Source organism: Colias croceus, chromosome 25, assembly GCF_905220415.1.
Source record: "Colias croceus chromosome 25, ilColCroc2.1".
NCBI classification, from domain to species: Eukaryota; Metazoa; Arthropoda; class Insecta; order Lepidoptera; family Pieridae; genus Colias; species Colias croceus.
The window spans coordinates 5,948,600-5,970,065 of NC_059561.1; the positions used below are offsets into that span (position 1 = coordinate 5,948,600).

Sequence of the window (21,466 nt, forward strand, 5' to 3'; positions counted from 1 at the left end):
GTAAGGCTATGAATTATGATTTTGGTATCTTTGAATTTTGCCAATGAAGTTTCACTTCTGACACGTGTGCTCGGCACACACACTCTTTTATATTATGTAATAGTTATTTATAATTATATTTCCATTCCCAGGGCCTCTTCTCGCGTATGACATTCCGCGAACCAGTCTGGGTGGGTGGGGCCGGTAATACCACGGGGCTACAGAACAAACTCGGTTTAACTGAAGGTTTACTAGGCTGTGTGGACTTTTTGAGGATTAATGGGGATACGTACAGACTTGTGAAGGATGCGGTTTCGATGTTGGATATCAGTAAGTACTAAATATAGTAGATGTATGAATTTTATTTCAAGTATTCTTTGGTTTAAGTACAAGTAGGTAATGTTTACAAGGAATGAATGCATTCATTCCACTACACACTATCCTATACTTAAAGGTAACATGATTTATCAATACGTTAGTATTTTTATAAGCATTTGACTTTCATTATATTAAATTGCATATTCATTATTTTTGTGGAACTCATTCACTGTAGTCGAATTAACTAAAATTAAAATTTAATGATAATTCCGTAAACATGCTATCATAAATATCGAACAAATTTCAAAGAAATGGCGAAATAATTTTCCGAACCATTTTAACTTTTCTAAAAATTTCAACTCGGTAAAATTTTCGAGTTGGGAAATGTAAATCGTTGTCCAACTCCTTTGAGAGACCCCAAATGATATTTTCAATAGAAATGGGTATTTTCACTTTAATAATACTGATGGAAGGATTAAATATTTTTAAAGTGCTAGTTGAGATGCAATTACATCGGTAATGAAGTTTAAGATGGTTTTTAAGATCTCATAGTAGCTCTGACAACTATATAATGTTTTCTTTCATTTAAGAAAAGATAGAATAATTTATACTACTTACTAATTTATTAATAGAAATTTACTACGAACGATTGTTCTGAAATCATGTAGAGTACCCGACCCGTACCCGACCGATTTTGATATAAATTCAAATGTCTCAATCTATAATGTAAAAAGTATCTTAAATATTATTTCAATAGTGATTTTAAAGTTAACAATATAATAGAAGTTCGTCCTTCGTCAGACCTTGTTTAAAACCGTCTTAAAAAGTCATTAGGTATGCTATTTTGTGCTGAAATCTATCTGTGTAAGTTTCGTTCAAATCGGTGAATGAAGAGCTTTGTACAAAGAGTAACTATCGAGTTTCCTATTGATTATTCTCAGTAGAAGAGACGTTCGGAATTGTTTGGAAAAGTTTATATGAATTAAAAGTTGTAGGATAAAGGAGATTTCGTTTGAATAAAGTGCATTGAACGTATCTATTTTTTAAAGTGAAACTTTTATTACATCGTCTCAAACTTTTTGGTCTGTGTAGCGCATGTCGCGTGACGTACGATAATTATCGTACAAATCAGATAATTATCGTAAGTTTCACTTTTAACGTGGTTTCATAAAACCACACAACATTTTTCTTGTAGAAATGTCTATAAAAGTACGATTAAAGAACACATAGAATTGGCAATCATCTATATATTTTATATCTATTTATTTAACACTGTATTGTGATAGAAACAAAATATACATAAAGGTTACAATAATAAAAATAAAAAAGCACAAAGGGTGGCCTTATCACTATACAGTGATCTATATCTACATATTGAAGTGAATCAAAATCTACCAATCTTTCTTGAAACTAAAAAACCAATAGTCTTTATGCTTGTTTAATTTGAATTTGAACAAATTGTATGTAATTTTGCAATTTTTTTCACATTGCGAAAAAAATCGCTAGTTGAATCTAATTAAAAATAATAATCTTTTTATAACAGCATACAAGCGCAAAAAAGAGCAATAAAAACACGTAGTTTCTTTAGTAACTGCATTCAATTTATTACACAATTTAAAAAAATACATTCGGCATACAACTCGACTCATTAAAATTGTACACTGCACGTATACAATTATGTTGTAAAACAAGCTATTTCTGAAAAATATGCAAGAGAGTGCGCTCGTAAAGTTTATAAAGGCGCGGTTAATTATAAATTGTTTTGTGGTTACATAATGTAATGTTGCTTTGGAATGCTGAAGCACGTATATCAATTGATTTGAGCAATATTCTGTCAAAAGTAATTTACATATGCGTACATGATAACACAGTTCTTCTTTCTACTATGAATCTTACAGATTTTACGACTTTAGAATTTTCTTAGCATTTTTTACGACTAGGGAGGGAAAAATGGAATAGATATACAATCTGTATATACGTATAGATTAGACAATCTATACGTATACATTATCAAATAAATTTCCATTTATCTATATGCACAAATACATATTCAATTAAATAATGGTATAGTAAAAAAGATCGTCATGAATGCATTATATCGAAAGAGCAATCGAATTCAAAACCTTCTTATTACTATAAATATTGACAAACTAACTATAAAATACAGGTTGTATTATATGCCAAAGGCTATAAGAAAAACAGTATACTACTAATATAGTATTATATTATCCGTGATACTACTATTGAGTCTGTAAGATAGTGCTGCCTTTCAAAAACTGCTTATGTCTGTTACATAAATACAATAGTTTCACATTTAATATAACAATTGAAAACTTTTTGATCGGTTTGAACCATACCGCTAGCTTCTGTATACTAATTGGATGTATTGAATAACTACGAGTAACTTTTAAGCATCCGAACCTTAATTACAAAGGATTTTACAATAGGGACTGATGTTTTGTTTCCACAACTATGTTAAAGTTACATATTGAAATATGAAACACATTAATCATAGCTCATTGGAAGTTTTAGCAATGAATATTTATGTTTGTATTTTACGGTTGAAAATAGGTAACTGACGTTTATACGTCATGTATGTATATTTATTATTTATGCATAGCTGATGAATACGAGTAAATGTTAGGAAGGAGAAACGTAGTTAGATATATATTTAACCTAATAGGAATAGGTTGTATATGCTGTGATATACAGAACAGCCAATTATGTTGACGGTACTTTATAAAGTAGGTACTACGCTGTTTAATAAGAAAAATCTCGTTAAAATAAATCGATTTTAGCACAACTTTGCTAGGAAATCAAATGAAATATATGAATAAACAGCATTAGCATTAAATATAATCTTTTGAGGTCTACATTTTTTAAATAAGCAGATAGTTTCTAGATAAGCACATAGTTTTTAGATAGGTTTGCGGGTTGTCTGGCAGATATCGCTTACAGCGATAAGATTGCCCTCTGTACATATTTTAACTTGTATCGCTCTTATTTTGTAAATCTGTATTTTTGTGTGCAATAAAGAATTTTTCATTCATTCATTCATAGTTTCTTCTCAAAAGACATGTATGTTTGTGAAAGTTTCAATAGAAAGACATGAAAAATCAACAAATCACACAAGGTATAACAGAATACCCATATACAATCGTATACCACATTCAATCATTTTGATCTATAATATATCAATGCAATTTGTCGGACTCTATCGGGAAAATAACTTTTCTACGGAATAGAAATACGGAAGGCCGGACGAACCGACAATTTCTATTGGAAATTGACCGTTCTCTGTGAGAGTTATGGATTTGGTGCTATTCATGAAGATTGTTTGTAATTCGAGGAATTATTTAGAGAATGTTCGTCATTGTTTGAGACGTTTGCTAAGAATTGTTTTAATATTATCATAATAAATGTATTTCAATTACCTAGATCGTTATTTTAATTATCGCAGACAACGACGTAAGTTTTGAATTCTTTGCTAAATAACAGAAACATAGAATTATAATATACAAACTAAAAAAATATTCATTCAAATTTATTTTGAAATGGTTTCAGTTATTCATAAGCTATTCAAGCTCTATTACATAGAAATTAGTAACCACTCGTTTTAGTAAACACACAAATTTTTCAGCTTTTTAATTATAAGTAACACTAGCTGCTCCGCGCGGTTTCACCTCCGTGGCTCCACTCCTGTTGGTCGTAGCGTGATGATATATAGCCTATAAACTTCCTCGATAAATGGGCTATCTAACGCCGAAAGAATTTTTCAAATAGGACCAGTAGTTCCCGAGATTAGCGCGTTCAAACAAACAAACAAACAAACTCTTCAGCTTTATAATATTAGTATAGATTAATTATTATAAATTACACTAGCTTTCCTCCCGCGGCGGGTAAAGTATACATTACATACATACACACAAACAGCGGAAAGCGACTTTGTTTTATGCTATGTAGTAATAAAGACGTTTCTCAATGATATATGGTATTTTTAAATTACCATAACAACCAAAGCTCACGAAAAATACGCGAAAAACCACGTGATAGCAGACGCATATCAAATTTTCGTATTTTCACAGGCAATACATCATCCTTGGCAAGTTTTAATATTCCCTGCGTCGTGCGTTATTCACGAGAGCCCTTGCCAGCCTCTTGATTTAAACACTTCCTAATGCCCATGTGAATATAAGTTTGACGGGATTCTCTGAGTATATAATAATAGAAGTCTAATAAATATAGGTTACAAATAGAAACTATACTCGACACTTCGGTTATCAGATATAGTCATAAAGGTAGAAGATACCGTTGAAAATACTAACTAACATAATATAAAAATTTGTATGTTTTATCTGTCATGACGCCAAACGCAAGAATATGAATATGGCAATATTGAGATTCACTTTATTGGTAAGCCTCACTTGCATGTGACGTCATACAAGTTACGTATTTCATGCCATATTAGATAGGAACATTTTTTATTGAATATCGTTGATTTTTCCTGAAATATCATTGTAATGAACGTATTAGAAGGAATAATGTACACAAGTTACAAAGTATTTTACGCAGTATTTTCTTTATTACTTCGTTAATAAGGGTGGTTCTTTCCTGTAATTACGATATTATGATAACTTATTACTTACAGATGGAATAATTTACAGTATTTTCAATTGATGAGTTTCCTTATGTGTTTTGGCCGGAAACTATTGTAGGTTCTCTAATTTATGGCGAAATAGATTTTTATTGCAGTGGTAGTTGAACCCTCATTCAAGACGTCGTTTCGCTGTTTATTACTTTTACTTTTGCTCAGTTCATAAGGATAATGTTAAATAGAGCCACAAATAGATTTCACAGCTCACAGTATAGCAATCGTTTCATAAACAAATTCGATTTACTTCTTCTTTAAGATTTTTATCGCAAAAATATGCTCATATTCACCACCAGGTAGGTTATCTGTCTCGCCGAGGGGGTTGCGGAAGAATTCTAACAAATACCCGCGGCCCCCTCATTAAAGCGGCTCGACGGAACACAGTGGGGTTTTAGTCGGTAAGAATCCGACATAACCCACGGCTCCTTCCCCGGGGGCCGTGGGTATCTTTGGAAGACTTCCCACTATAAAAAAAAAAAAGGTTATCTGTCTCTAGATACAAAAATGCAATCATTTAATAAATTAGACTTCGTTAAAAACACTTTTGAATCATCAATGTACTGAAAGAAATCCATACTAATATTATAAATGCGAAAGTAACTCTGTCTGTCTGTCTGTTACTCAATCACGCCTTAACTACTGAACCAATTTGCGTGAAATTTGGTATAGAGATATTTTGATACCCGAGAAAGGACATAGGATAGGTTTTATCCCGGAAATCCCACGGGAACGGGAACTATGGGGGTTTTTCTTTCTTCTATGCGGGCGATGCCGCGGGTGGAAAGCTAGTAATTTAATAAATACATAAACACCTACGAAAGCAGACCTACGATAAGTCAAAGCATAAAAATCGGGACTTTTAATATAACTAACCCTTACCCTCGTGTACACCTTTACTCGTATAGAATTTATTGTAGAGCCATTTTAATAGGCAACATTTGACAGTTCAACAAAATTCAACAACGTAACCTAGTAACGACGACATAGAATAACATGATATTTCGTTTTGTTAGAACTGCACATTTGCTTAACTTTTTTCAATTATGATTACATATTTATAATAATAATGACCGATACAAGTAATTTTAAGATTTCATTTTACTGATAAACCATACTAAACATAATAAACAATTTCTGAATTGAAGAACTGACGTCGCTACAATTTTGTGTCAGTAAAACTTTTTTCTTTTTAAATACCAGAGACGTTACTCTAAAAATCGAAATCTGACATCTAGAATCGAATGCATTGATTACTTGTGAATAAAAATCATCATAAATTAATAAATTCGATTGACAAATGTTTCAAATCCGTATCGATTAATTCACTTTAATCGATGTTTTTAAGCAGGTTACCTCTCTTCGAAGATAAAATTGATAGACGTCAAATGTTGCCTATTAAATTGGCTCGACTATAGATGACTACATTCCACACACCCACACACACATACAAACCCACACACGCATACATTACATCACATACATGATACGCTGACAAAATGCAAAATTAATTAACTTTGTTCGCCCTATCTCGTAAATTACAAAAATTACCTCCCACCCACTCAAGCTGTATTACGGCGTCGCTTTGAAAATTATTTGCGTTTCTACCCTGAATTTTTTACAAGTGTTATCTCTGTAAGTGCTCAGAGCACTTGAGAAATAATTGGACGTGTAACGTTCTTTTTGATGCGATTTCGGATGTGAGCAAGACTGCCGGAATCGTGTGTAAAGTTTTGCGCATTCCTTTTGTTCAACTGTTTCGGTGTGTTCTGAGAGCAACACTGAGTGGTTGGAAACAACTTCATGCGATGGTTGTTTTTTTCAAAATTGTTGGAAAGTATAGTAAAAAGATCTACACATCAAATTTCAGTCATACCATGATGGCTTAAAGCAGTATTAATTCTAGTCTGGAAAAGTGATGATGGTACATAACGTATAGAGCTGAGCTGTTAATACTGTTGAACGACTTTATAGTTACCGCCCAGTAATTTTTGTGCTAATCGTTACACCACAAATTCTGTTAATAACCCATAGAAATAGACTATCAAACATAATAAAATAAAATAAATCCGCACCAAAGTTTCGTTTCATATCAAATCGAAGTACCTACATAAAACGAACTAATTATTAACTTTTAAAATATGAAAACTTTCTCATAGTTTCTTATCAGGTCGAACAAGATCTTATAAAAGTTACACAGTTCGCAGCTAACCTCAGATTAAGGGAACTTTTATTAAAACTTAGTAAGCTTCACTACGACCATGTTGAGTCAAGTTAATATATAGATAGTAATAAATTATCTGCACTTACTAAAGTATCTGTCTAACTTAGAAATGTGAAGTTTTATCAAGTGATGCTTTGGCACTTTTGACAAAGGTAAAAAAAGTAATAATTGGACGAAGATACTCCTCAAGAAAATTGCGAAAGGTCAATACTCAGTTTTTGTTGAGGTAAATATAGACTTTGAAAATAATCCAGAAAGTTAGACTATATCAGGATATCAGGATCTATATACTACAGATATTATTATAATTCATATAGTTATAGAATATAGGTATACATCTATATAATATATGCCTATATATTAAACTTAGCAGCTTAGAAACTTGATAAAACGGTTAGACCTTTGGAGCAACACTACAGACAATGCTAATAGATTTAAAAAGAGATTTTAGCTCAAAAAGTCTTTTAATACATAAAGTTACGTTCATTATCGAGCGCATTGAAGTGATTAATATCAATATGAATGAAAAAGTATAAAGAGAAAAAACTACAAACCCGGACAATATTTTCCAGATACATAAAAAATAGTCATCATTAAAATAAAATCGAATCCAAATACTTTTTCATATCAGAGTCATTCAGTTGCAATAAGTAATGTATTTTTCCATACATTGAGATTCTGTTTTATTTCGTACATCTATAATTAACAGAAAAGTTTAAACCTGCATCCACGCATTAAATAAATATTTTCCATATTCATTCAGATTCAAATAACCCATTCCAATTATTCATATAAAACATGGTTTCGCGAAGTGTTTATTAAAAATGTACAGTACAAAACTGTGGGTCTTTTCAATATTATGTATTTTTGTCGATACTATATATAAATTTAAATTTTATTAATGGTATGGGTGTGATTTATATTGTGCTTTTAAACTACATCATCAATACAAAATAATTTATAAATTACTACCATAATCATTTTTTTGTATTATTAGACTTAGAATAGACTACTAGATTAGTTTATACATTTCTAACACTTTATAAAATCTACACTATATACTTTATTATTATTATTTTTATAATATTAAGAATTTTAACACTATTTTCCTCCTTCTAGATGAATGTGCACCCACGCTCGCTCCATGGCGACCACCAAACGAAGTGACGAGCGAAATAATACCGCACAGACACAACGAAATAGACCATGCGATATACGACATTAACGATATCGTACACTTCGAGGATAACGACCTTGTCATGCGAGACTCGAAGGACCAAAACAAAATAGACAATTCCATACTAAATTATAAAGATATGAAAAAAATAAAGTTCGATAATGATAAACGGGATGTTCGAGTGTTCAATCAAAATGATGGAGGAACAAAAAGTGATGAAACAAGGGTGATGAAAGAGGATTACTGTGAGTGCCAACATGGCGGTGGATGTGTTGGTAGCGTGTGCTTGTGCCCGCTCGGATACGCGGGGGATAAGTGCGAAATTACGCTGGATTTGAAGGTATGTAGATTTAAATTATTTTGGTGTAATTTTGAAGAAAATATTAATTTATTCAATTTTTCTTTCTGCGACCAATGATTTATTTTTCAGATATTTTTTTCCTTTAAAGTTTACACCAATATTCGTACGGAAAAAGTAAAGTATTTTTACATTCATCGACGAATAAAAATTGCAACTAAATGTGTTCATCAAATCCAAAACAAAACCAAAATGACAAAATTTTGGGCAAAACCAAAATATTGCCCAATAAAAGGTACTTAAAAAAACTTAATAACACCCACATTTTGCCCTAATCTAAGAAATTTTCAAAACAATACGCAAGTAAGATAAATGCAAGCTCTTAGCCGTGGGCAAGTATCATAAATTCCCTAATGCGTTTTATAATTACATCTCCTCTAGACAAATATATCCATTGTCTTATGAAGGGAACAGAAAATACCTTTGTCTTCGTTAAAGCATTTTCTAGCAAAAAATATCTCAAATAAATGTTTAACATTATTTAAATGTCCTTTTCCGTTGGTCTTCTATTATATTACGAATATAATCTGTAACGATAAATTGAAATTTACGTGGAATAATTTATCAGTTTTTGTGCTTTGTTATTTGGTTGGTTAAATCGTATTTTAAGGCGAAATAATGACTTGATTCGAAGAAAAAGTAAATTTTTTATTAAAAACAGGTTTAAAAGAATGAAATGAAATTTTCATTTCTGTTATTTTACGAGAAAAATAATTAAGAAATAGTCGAAGTCCTAGAAATGATTTGCTTTAACGAGTCTAGAGTTGGACTGCCTTCGCTTTGATGAGGCTTCGATAACTGAAAACAACAAAATGCCAGTATAATATGCAAATAAAAATAGTTGTAATTTTAATTAAATTCTATCTCTCCCATTCAATTTTCCAACGTTTTAATAATTTTGCTTAGAGTATATTAGGTATAAATCCTACAAACATTATCAGAGGTTCTGCAATTTCATTTATTAATTATTTGCTACATTACATTTTGTTTTTTGATATATACCTACCTACCAACTCTTAATTATTACTAAAACAAACTTGAGACTTGTCAAGAGACACCCGGATGGAACGAAGATCTTTTCGATTAATTAGTTACGAGAGAAAGAGAGGCAGACAGAGAAACACACGCACAAAAATTATCGTTACAACTTTTCGTCTTAATTTTCCCGTCTAGCCCCCTTCGTAACGCACGATAAGAACTTCGTTCCAATAATAATAACGATCTAGATTGCCTCACATTCCTAATTATCTCGTTGCCATGTAAAACAAACTTTTCATAAAATAGCGTAGAAAAATATCCAATTAAAATAAGTCGATTTATCATAATTTGCCCGAGAGCCAAGACTTATTAACTACGAAAACTTCCCCGTATCTTGTTCAAGTTATAACAATCTGTTATAATATGTTGACTGCAAATTACCGCTCTTTTATATCTAATGATTATTATTAAGATAAAATATGTAAAACTTGGGAAAACTTTGTAAGAATATAAATTTTGACGATCATTAAGTAACTGTATGTTATGTTTTTATCTTGTAATCAATAAACCTACAAATGTTTGATAGGAAAACTAAATAGTTTTCTTATAATATATTAATTTTAATTATTGGAAAATACATATTCATCTCTCCACTACTCAAAACATTTGAAATACATATTACAATAATCAAACATCTGATATTGAATTCCCAAAAGTCAATTTTTTTTTCAGATTTATATTTCTACTTCTGTATTTTCTATACTTTTGTGATTTTAGCATAATTGGTTCCCTTATTCTTGTCACATTTGTTTATTTTTGATGTTTCTCTCATTAACACGATATATAATCAAACTTTACCACGCATTAAAATATTTTTTCCATCCATTTCTACCTCTTATTTATCACCTTTTTTGTTCCAAACACCAATCAATCACTTAACCGAACCATCGATCAACCAAAATCTGAAACACGAATATCGAAATTATTTACACTAGAACGTTCTAGAACTTAACAAATTTCCAGGTTCCTAGATTCAACGGTTCTTCGTATTTGCGGCTGCCGGGCTTGGGCAATTCGGCGCAAAGCTGGCTTGATATACAGGTATTTGTAGTACTTTTGTTATTTATTAAATTTGCGTTTTTTATATTTACGTGCAGGTTTTGTACACTTATAAAGACTGTGAATTATATTGATAATAGACTTTATTGATATGATGATAAGGTATACATAGTTTAGCTATGATGTGGTAGTATGTTTTCTATTGATTGAATAAAGTTTGTAGTAGCTTTATTTATTTTAAGTTGTTATAATGAAAACTGTTAACAGCTGTAGAGTTCGTTAAACTACGAATTTGATACCTATTCCTTTTAAGACTGCTTGAAATACCTTACTTATTTTATTGCAACTCATCTTTAAGTAGAGCACAAATACTTCGTGTAAATGTATAGTTAATTGAAAATTTCAATCTCGAATCAAACTCTCGCAAATACACTATTATTTTCCATAGTTAGGTATCTATTAATACTACAAAACCGTAACTCACATTTCAATTACTTCTAAAAACATAAAAAAAACTCCATTTCATCAAATGCACGACTACTTAAACTTTTACAGTTTTAATTACAAAAGTGCATGAAAGTTCGCATCGCTCCAAACTTTAACGATCGAACTTATATTGTTTGCGTTACTGCAAAATCGAACTTTAATCACCAATGTTTCTGTTTCTGTTTTCAACTGGTTATTTAAATTGAACGGACGAATGTTTCTTTGAGTTGAATTGGTCGAACGAATTTGTGAGTGTTTAAACACAATCTTTCATATATTATCAAACAACTATACAAAGCATCTACTTTGATTACTAGTGAAGATAAATTTTGAAGTGCGTTATTAATACCCGTAATTATCTACTTCAAGCTTTATTTTTGCGACAAGAAGGAATCATTAAAAATAAAAGAACAAATGATTGAAGGCACCTTTTATTCTTTCCTTCCTCTACGTCTACCCTCTTTAAAACTAAATAAGTAGTGGATATCTTCCTGGTGAAGACTCCATCGGCTTTGGCTATTATTTCTTATTGCGCATAATTTATGTAGTTGGTAGAACTTAATGGAATTCAAAGCTTCAAGGTACTTAATGGAATTCAAAGCTCCAGTGTCATAAATATCCATGAAATCAATCATGACATGAATAAACTCAACAATAAAAAAGTTGAGAGGTGTCAAGGGACACTCGAATAGAACGTCTTGCTTTCTATGAGAGATTGAGACAGACAGATACACATGCGCACGCCATTCAGCTTACAACTATAGCAAAAAATGTCGTTACAACTTTTCGTCTTAATTTTTTTTCGTCTAGCCCTCTTTCGCAACGCGCGATAAGGCACTTCGTTCCAAGACATGTTAAGCAACTACCCTATATTACATTTATTTATTTAGTAATGAAAAAATTACAGTGTACAATATGATTGACTTAACTTAATTATATTTAGAATACGCCAGTTACTAGTTTTATCTTTTGTATATTTTACATAATAATAATTTCAGGTAACAGTAAAACCTTCAAACGGTGATGGACTACTGCTATACAACTCTCAAGATCCGAGTGGTGATGGTGATTTCTTTTCCCTACATTTGAGAGACTATTTCGTTGAATTTGCCTTCGATTTGGGCTCTGGTATCGCTCTTGTGAGGTTAGTATTTCAAATTAAGTAGACTTACATGCAAGCAAAGTTGAATATAAATTCATTTTTAGTCATTATAAAAATGTTAAATTGATTCGTTCTTAGAAATATTTGTTTAATAGTTTTTAAATATTATAAAAAAGTAACACATTAAAATTGGTACCCATTTTAAATTTTATCGCTTGTTGGCAATATACCTGAATGCCAATTTGACGGTTATATTTTTAACTGACAGATACAGCTAAACGTAACATACCGAAAAAAATTGACAAGAATGCAGATTATTAAATAACTCAATCACTTTATAAATCTTAATAAATAAACCTTAATATTATAGTAATTAAAATTTTCTTAACAATTCCAGATCAGCCTACCCGCTCCAACAAAACCGCTGGCATCACATAACAATAAACCGTTCCGGGCGACGCGCCACTTTACACGTCCGACACGACGACACGACACGATCCCCGCACGACATACGGTCGGTGACGTCACGTGGGGTCGCGAGGTACTTGCAACTGAAGCAGCATTTGTTGCTGGGAGGCGCTCCTCAACCGTTACCGATGAGATTAGCGTTAAAGAATAGCTTCAGTGGATGTGTGGAACAGGTGAGAGATAACACACGACACAAGACTCACAATAGAAGACACAACAAAAACCAAGGGATAACACACGACATACGCCACACATCCTCCCCACATCCATCCTCCCTACCGCCATCCTCCCCACTCCCCACTTCCATCCTTTCCACATCCATTTTTCTCACATCCATCCTCCCCACATCTATCCTCCCCACATCTATCCTCCCCACATCCATCCTCCCCACATCAATCGTCCCCACTTCTATCCTCCCCAAAACCATCCTCCCCTCTCACATCCTCCTTACCGCCATCCTCCGCACTCCCCACTTCCATCCTCCCCACTTTCATTCTCCCCACATCCATTTTCCCCACATCCTCCACACTCCCCACTTCCATCCTCCCCACTTACATCCTCCCCACATCCATCCTCCCTTCTCCCATCCTCCCCACATCCATCCTCCCCACTTATATCCTCCCCACAACCATCCTCCCCACATCTATCCTCCCCACATCTATCCTCCCCACATCCATCGTCCCCACTTCTATCCTCCCCAAAACCATCCTCCCCACTCCCATCCTCCCCTCTCACATCCTCCTTACCGCCATCCTCCGCACTCCCCACTTCCATCCTCCCCACATTCATCCTCCCCTCACATCTTCCTGACCGCCATCCTCCGCACTCCCCACTTCCATCCTCCCCATATCCATCCTCACATTCACCCTCCCCACATTCATCCTCCCCACATCCATCCTCCCTTCTCCCATCCTCCCCACATCCATTCTCCCCACATCCATCCTCACCACTTATATCCTCCCCACCACTTATATCCTCCCCACAACCATCCTCCCCACCTCCATTTTCCCCACATCCTCCACACTCCCCACTTCCATCCTCCTCACTTACATCCTACCCACATCCATCCTCCCATCCTCCCCACATCCATCCTCCCCACTTATATCCTCCCCACATCCATCGTCCCCACTTCTATCCTCCCCAAAACCATCCTCCCCTCTCACATCCTCCTTACCGCCATCCTCCGCACTCCCCACTTCCATCCTCCCCACGTACATCCTCCCCACATCCATCGCCCCCCTTTCATCCTCCCCACATCTATCCTCCCCACATCCATCGTCCCCACTTCTATCCTCCCCAAAACCATCCTCCCCTCTCACGTCCTAGTTACCGCCATCCTCCGCACTCCACACATCCATCCTCCCTTCTCCCATCCTCCCCACATCCATCCTCCCCTCTCACATCCTCCATACTCCCATCCTCCGCACTCCCCACTTCCATCCTCCCCACTTTCATTCTCCCCACATCCATTTTCCCCACATCCATCCTCCCTACCGCCATCCTCCACACTCCCCACTTCCATCCTCCCCGCTCCCATCCTCCCTACTCCCATCCTCCCCTCTCACATCCTCCTTACAACCATCCTCCGCACTCCCCACTTCCATCCTCCCCACATCCATCCTCCCTTCTCCCATCCTCCCCTCTCACGTCCTCCTTACCGCCATCCTCCGCACTCTACACATCCATCCTCCCTTCTCCCATCCTCCCCACATCCATCCTCCCCTCTCACATCCTCCTTACTCCCATCCTCCGCATTCCCCACTTCCATCCTCCCCACCTCCATCCTCCCCACATCCATCCTCCCTACCGCCATCCTCCACACTCCCCACTTCCATCCTCCCCACGTACATCCTCTCACCTCCATCCTTTCAAATCCCGTCCTACCACCTCCCATCTTCCCACCTCCCATCCTTCCTCAAGTTCCTCCCCACATACATCCTCCCCACATTCAGCCTCCCCATTTCCATCCTCCCCACATCCATCCCCCCTTCTCCAATCCTCCCCACTTCCATCATCCCCATATCCATCCTCCATACCACCATCCTCCCCACATCCATCCTGCCCACATCCATATTCCCCACATTCATCCTCCCTACCGCCATCCTCCCCACTTACACTTCCCCACTTCTATCCTCCCCACATCCACCCTCCCCACATCCATCGTCCCCACATCCATCCTCCCCACTTCTATTCTCCCCACTTCTATCCTCCCCACTTCTATCCTCCCCACTTCTATCCTCCCCACAACCATCCTCCCCACATCCATCCTCCCCACATTCATCCTCCCCACATCCATCCACCCCGCTCCCATCCTCCCCACTCCCATCCTCTCACCTCCATCCTCTCAAATCCCGTCCTACCACCCATCTTCTCACCTCCCATCCTTCCTCAAGTTCCTCACCACATTCATCCTCCCCACATACATCCTCCCCACATTCAGCCTCCCCATTTCCATCCTCCCCACATCCATCCTCCCCACTTCTATCCTCCCTAAAACCATCCTCCCCACTTCTATCCTCCCTAAAACCATCCTCCCCATTTCCATCCTCCCCACATCCATCCCCCCCCTTCTCCAATCCTCCCCACTTCAATCCTCCCCATATCCATCCTCCCTACCACCATCCTCCCCGCATCCATCCTCCCCACATCCATCCTCCCCACATCCATCCTCCCTACCGCCATCCTCCCCACTTACATCCTCCCCACATTCATCCTCCCCACATCCATCCTCCCCGCTCCCATCCTCCCCACTCCCATCCTCTCACCTCCATCCTCTCAAATCCCGTCCTACCACCTCCCATCTTCCCACCTCCCGTCCTCCTTGAACGAATTTTTTTTATATCCATATTCGTCATCTTCTGAATCAGAGATTTAAATCTTCAACTGTAAATAACGAAATTTCCTCAAGTTTTCCAACATTTTCATTTCGATTTATAACGACTAACTAAAGCCACCACAAAGTTCGTCGAGTTGTGTAGAATTCCTAATAGTCCTAATAGTTATTTGTAAATAGGTACTAAATAATTAAAATAAAATAAAATAAAAATAATTTATTTCCTTTCTCAATTTCATACAATATGGAGTAGTAGGGCCCTCCTAGTAAGTTTAAGATAAAATATGTGTCAGAAGGACGCAAAATAATTATAATAGTTGCCTAATGCCTTCGATTTCTTCGAATAACCTTAAAATTATAACATTTCAGCTAATAATAAACGACGAAGAGTTGTCCGTCGTGTCGTCAGCGTTGGGTGGTGTTAATGTGGACAACTGTGACGACGCTAGGAATAATTCTTGCACGTATGTATATAATTTGTATTATTTTGTTATAAATACTTAGTAAAAAGATTTATAATAGCTTATTAAATAAATAAAATATTAAAATATGTGAATAAGATACTTCTTTTCTTAGCAAAATTTTTGATAAGATACTTAAAGTTGAATTTTAAAGTTACCAAAATATAGTTAACTGCAAATATTATTAACATAGGAAAAGTTACAATGATAATATTAGTAGATCTAAGCATTTTTTCATGTCAAAAATTATATAAAAAAATCCAAAACTTCAAATCACAGCAACTTCAACACAAAAAATATTAATCGACAACTACCCGCATAATTTTTTAAACAAAAAAATTAATTATTCACACCGAATTTGCTTACAGCAACAACATGTGCAAAGAAAAGCCTGAACCAATACCAATATACGCAAAAAACTTAACGACAAACGATATTCACCACGCGATTGTACCAAAAAAGGGGTTCCGATTAAAATACCACAAGACAAAATCGAAAAAACACATCCAAAGCAAGAAATACAAGAAGAACTTGAAGAAATACCAATATTTAGAGGATAAAAGGTCGAATGATATTATAACAGAGAGACCGTATGATGGACAAACATACATGCAAGTGAAATATTTGAATAGTAACGAAATTAACTGGGGTGATACGAACACATATCCCAGTTTTTCCGGAACGGATAGCTTCATACATATCGATGATGAAGAGACTATGAAGAGGTAAGAAATTATATTTATTTTTGAAAATTGAAGGTAGATTTACATATTGTTTATTGCTTAATTTATAAATTACAAGAGCAACGGAAAACTAAATTCACCTATTCATAATAAATCTGTGTATGAAAGTTTAAAGAAATAAAAAAATTTAGAGCGGCTTACACACACTTAACAAAAGTGTCGTTACACGATTTTATAACTTTTCGTCGTAATTTTTTCTGTCTAGCCCCCTTTCGTAACGCGCGATAAGAAACTTCGTTCCAACATGGTTCCAACTATATTTGGAGTACAGCGCCATTAGTCTAAGATCTGGGATTCAAAAATATATCCTCATTTGTTGTAATTTTACATATAATATACATAAAATAAACCATTGCAGACTGCTCAGCTACTCGCTAGACATAAACATCCGGTTCCGCTCGGTGACGTCACACGGCCTGCTCGTGTGGAGCGGCCGGGCGCCCGTGGACAACACGGGGGACTTCCTGTCACTGGCTGTGGAAGACTCTGTGCTTGTTTTTAGGTATGTTTATGTGTATGTATGTATGTATGTATGTACGGCTTGTGAATAATGTTTTTTGAAGTGAAACTTCTTTATCGGGGTTGGAAAAAATGTAGTGTAACAACATTTTTTCGTTACGCGTGACATTTTTCCGTTACGCGCCATCTTTTTCTTATCCCTACCACGCGTGATTCGACGTATTTCTGTAAAGTTGCATAGTAGATAGGGAGGCGAAGAGGGGAATTTTCTGCAATACTCGAGCGTGGCAGTTTAAGATATGAGAGATACCTTAGACCTAATAGAACAACCTTGTTAACTATTTAGCTCTTTAAGTAGTGACGCGCGCCCAGGATAGACGATCAGATTAGTAAAAAAAAATCGATAGTCTGAAATACTCGAGCGCGTCAGATTAAGATATTGGGTGTTGATTTTAGTGTTTTAAGACTAAATTTAACTAATCTGACGATAAGTCCTTGACGCCGCCAAGTTATAGGGTCGCGAACTTGTAAAAAAAAAACGTTAATCCGGCATTCTCGAGCGCGATTGTTTTTATTTTTATTTTGAAGAATATAATCTAAAACTTACTAAAAATACAAAATCTGCCGGTTTCCGCGTGACCGGAAGTCTGGAGGAGCCATTTCGTCTTCCGAAAAACGCGTTGCAGTATATAAGTCGCGAACGATACATTTTACAAAAAAAAAAGTTTGAATAAACAAAAAAGGTAATTTTATTTTACACAAAAAAGGTCTCTTTACATTTTTGTCCAAAGTTAAAACTTTTTGACTTGAAGCATCATAAAAACTCAAACTCCCGGTTTTTTGAGTATATCTCGAAAACTGAGGGTGTTAAGAAAAATTGATATGAAATAACGATGATTAAAAAAAAGAAACTCTCAAACCTTTTTCGGTCAGATTAAGAGAACCCACCAACATTTTTGTCAGATTAAGAAAATATGCTTTGAGGAGACCGAGATAAACCTCCCCTATGAAAATCTGACGCGCTCGAGTATTTCAAAAGGACTTTTTTTTTCTGCATTTTCAAAAATTCATCGTAACTTATCGTCACGCCGAAATCGTCAGTTTTTTTAAGGGGAGCTTCCTTGGGGCCTACTTAACACCCCTTCCGAAAATCTGACGCGCTCGAGTAAATTTTTTTTTTGTGCATTTTTGACGAATTAATATGCCTAGCCCCACCACGCAAACCGGCAGATTAGTATACCGTTGTTATCAGAGGCACTTGGGGCATACGTAGTATGAATATCTGACGCGCTCGAGAATGCCCAAGTAACTATTTTTTTTTTACATTTTTGAAAATCCGTACACGCCAAACCCACCGCTAAAATGGTTTTTACCATAGAAGCTTTTCTTTTCGAAATTTTTTTATCTATCGATTTTGATAAGTCTCGACGGCGCCGTTTAATTACGCCATTTAGCTACCTCGCCTCCCTATCTATAGAGTAAATTATTTTTTGAAAAATAAGGTCATACAGAAGTTTCACTTCTTACGTGTGTACACTAGTACACGCACCCATTTTTTTAGATACTTTACAATCTAAAAAAAATGTGTGCGTGTAGATACTTTACAATCTTTTGGTCGGGCTAAAGTTAGGCGCCAGACAATGAGTAGAAATAGCTCCTATGCCACAGAAATAAGCACTATCTATCTACAGGAGCAATAAAATAGTAATGCTAACTTCAGCCCGGTCAATAATTTTGGGTATTACTGCGTGTGTTTTGTTTAATGTCAGTGAATTATAATTATTCTGTTTTGTATTTCGAATTCTGTACAGTAATCCATAAAAATAACTGCGTTAAAAACAACCGACTTCAAAAACGGAAAAGTAAGAAATAAAAAAGATTTGATATTATTAATTACTACATATTATTTTTATGTGCTATTTACTAAAAAGGTTTGATGTCGGTGCATGGGCTTAATACTAAGTGCTTAGTGTTTGGCACCGACTTCAAACCTATTTAATAAATAGCACATAAAAATAATATGTAGTAATTAATAATATCAAATCTTTTTTATTTCTTACTTTTCCGTTTTTGAAGTCGGTTGTTTTTAACGCAGTTATTTTTATTTAATACTTTTTAGTGTATTTTTCAACACGAATCAAACGAATTTTTTTGGCTACGTTGCAACTATACGCTAGATGCCACAAAAATCTTTTTTGAATGCGTTCAATATTGTTAATATGAATCTTGTATTTTGGATTCCATATTACGCTGCAATATTCTAATTTGCTTCTGACTAGGGCATTAAAGAGGGTAATTTTTGTGAGAGGGTTCCTAAAATTTTTACAAGTTCTCAGTAAAAAGCCCAACATTTTGAAACCGTTATTAATTATATTGTTGAAGTGGGCGTGAAAATTAAGTTTTGCATCGAAATAAACACCTAAGTCTTTTATTTTATCTACTGTTGCTAAGATATGATTATTAATCTGGTAACTGGGTGCAATAATGCCTCTACTTCTATGTCTGCTAAATCGTATATGGTAGCATTTTTCTGAGTTAAGTTTCATTTTGTTGATGTTACACCATTCTGCCAAAGAGTTTATGTCCTTTTGGAGAAGAGTACTATCAGTGGTTGATTTAATTGTTCTCAGAATTTTAAGGTCATCTGCAAATAAAAATATTTTTGAGTACTTTAAGTTAAGTGGGAGGTCATTTATGAATATATTAAATAAAATGGGGCCTAAGTGGGACCCTTGTGGAACTCCGGATTTAGTTGAAAAGGGCTCAGAGGCAAAACCGTTTACCACTACTCTAGAATAGCGACCCAAAAGATAACTCGAAAACCATCCCAACAGACCACCGCCAATACCTATGTTGTGTAACTTTTGGATCAATATATTGTGATCAACTTTATCGAGTTTGGGCTCGTTTGATTCGTGTTGAAAAATACACTAAAAAGTATTAAATAAAAATAACTGCGTTAAAAACAACCGACTTCAAAAACGGAAAAGTAAGAAATAAAAAAGATTTGATATTATTAATTACTACATATTATTTTTATGTGCTATTTATTAAATAGGTTTGAAGTCGGTGCCAAACACTAAGCACTTAGTATTAAGCCCATGCACCGACATCAAACCTTTTTAGTAAATAGCACATAAAAATAATATGTAGTAATTAATAATATCAAATCTTTTTTATTTCTTACTTTTCCGTTTTTGAAGTCGGTTGTTTTTAACGCAGTTATTTTTATTTAATACTTTTTAGTGTATTTTTCAACACGAATCAAACGAGCCCAAACTCGATAAAGTTGAGTCAATATAATATTACTGAGTTCCTATGGCCACCTTCCGATTCCATCATCAGATCAGCTCCATGTCATGATAATGTTTCATCGCTATCCAATTTACATTCGTATACAAAATTTCAGCTCAATCGGTTACCGGGAAGTGAATCAAAGTTACTTGCTACATTGAAATTAAGTCATCGAGTACAGACAAAAATGCTCATAAAATAAAAACTACTAGGCCTAGCCGAATAAAATTTTTATGGGACCAATTCGACACCATCCCGCATCGAACAAAAAAAGAATCACGTAAATCGGTTCAGAAACCTCGGAGTAATCGGTGTACATACATAAAAAAAAAAAAAAAAAAAAAAAAAGGCCGAATTGATAACCTCCTCCTTTTTTTTGAAGTCGGTTAAAAATTAATAATGCGCATGCAAATCTTCGCTAATTGTCGTATTTCCAAAGACACTCGAATCATTGAATCGTAAGAGCCCTAAACAACGAACTTGCATTTTACACCTTGTTCAAAAGAAATAGAAGTCAATTCATGGTCATACACAATCAAAAACAAATCGGGCGATAGGTGACGGTAGCCTGTCAGTCAAAAAACTCAAAAATCCGTCAGTTGTCTTTAAATATTGGTGGTGACTGCACGTGTTCTCTCTGTGTGGAATTATATAGAACTGCTATTACGTACCCTTCTTGGTTTTGTTTTTAAAGGTGAATTGAATTAATCGATGAAATGATTTACACAGGTGATGGCAGTAAGGAAAGTGAAAATGAAGAAGAATTCCGATGTATCTAAAATGTCAGAAATAAAGATAATCCCTGATTTTGATTGTTTTTATTTTTTTTGTAATTGTCATAATATTGAAGAATCACCAGTTCTGTAAATACTTTTGAAC

At 35.1% G+C, this 21,466-nt stretch overlaps 1 protein-coding gene across 1 annotated transcript in view; it reads left to right on the forward strand.

Moving 5' to 3' along the window:
- LOC123703062 (pikachurin-like) overlaps nt 1–21,466 on the forward strand; it is a 145,350-nt gene that overhangs the window by 120,439 nt on the left and 3,445 nt on the right. Inside the window, exons 8-15 of the mRNA XM_045650938.1 lie at nt 132–309; nt 8,289–8,686; nt 10,706–10,783; nt 12,226–12,371; nt 12,727–12,970; nt 16,000–16,094; nt 16,460–16,816; nt 17,193–17,336. Of these exons, the coding sequence (XP_045506894.1) occupies nt 132–309; nt 8,289–8,686; nt 10,706–10,783; nt 12,226–12,371; nt 12,727–12,970; nt 16,000–16,094; nt 16,460–16,816; nt 17,193–17,336 (1,640 nt within the window). The remainder of the gene's footprint in view (nt 1–131; nt 310–8,288; nt 8,687–10,705; nt 10,784–12,225; nt 12,372–12,726; nt 12,971–15,999; nt 16,095–16,459; nt 16,817–17,192; nt 17,337–21,466) is intronic.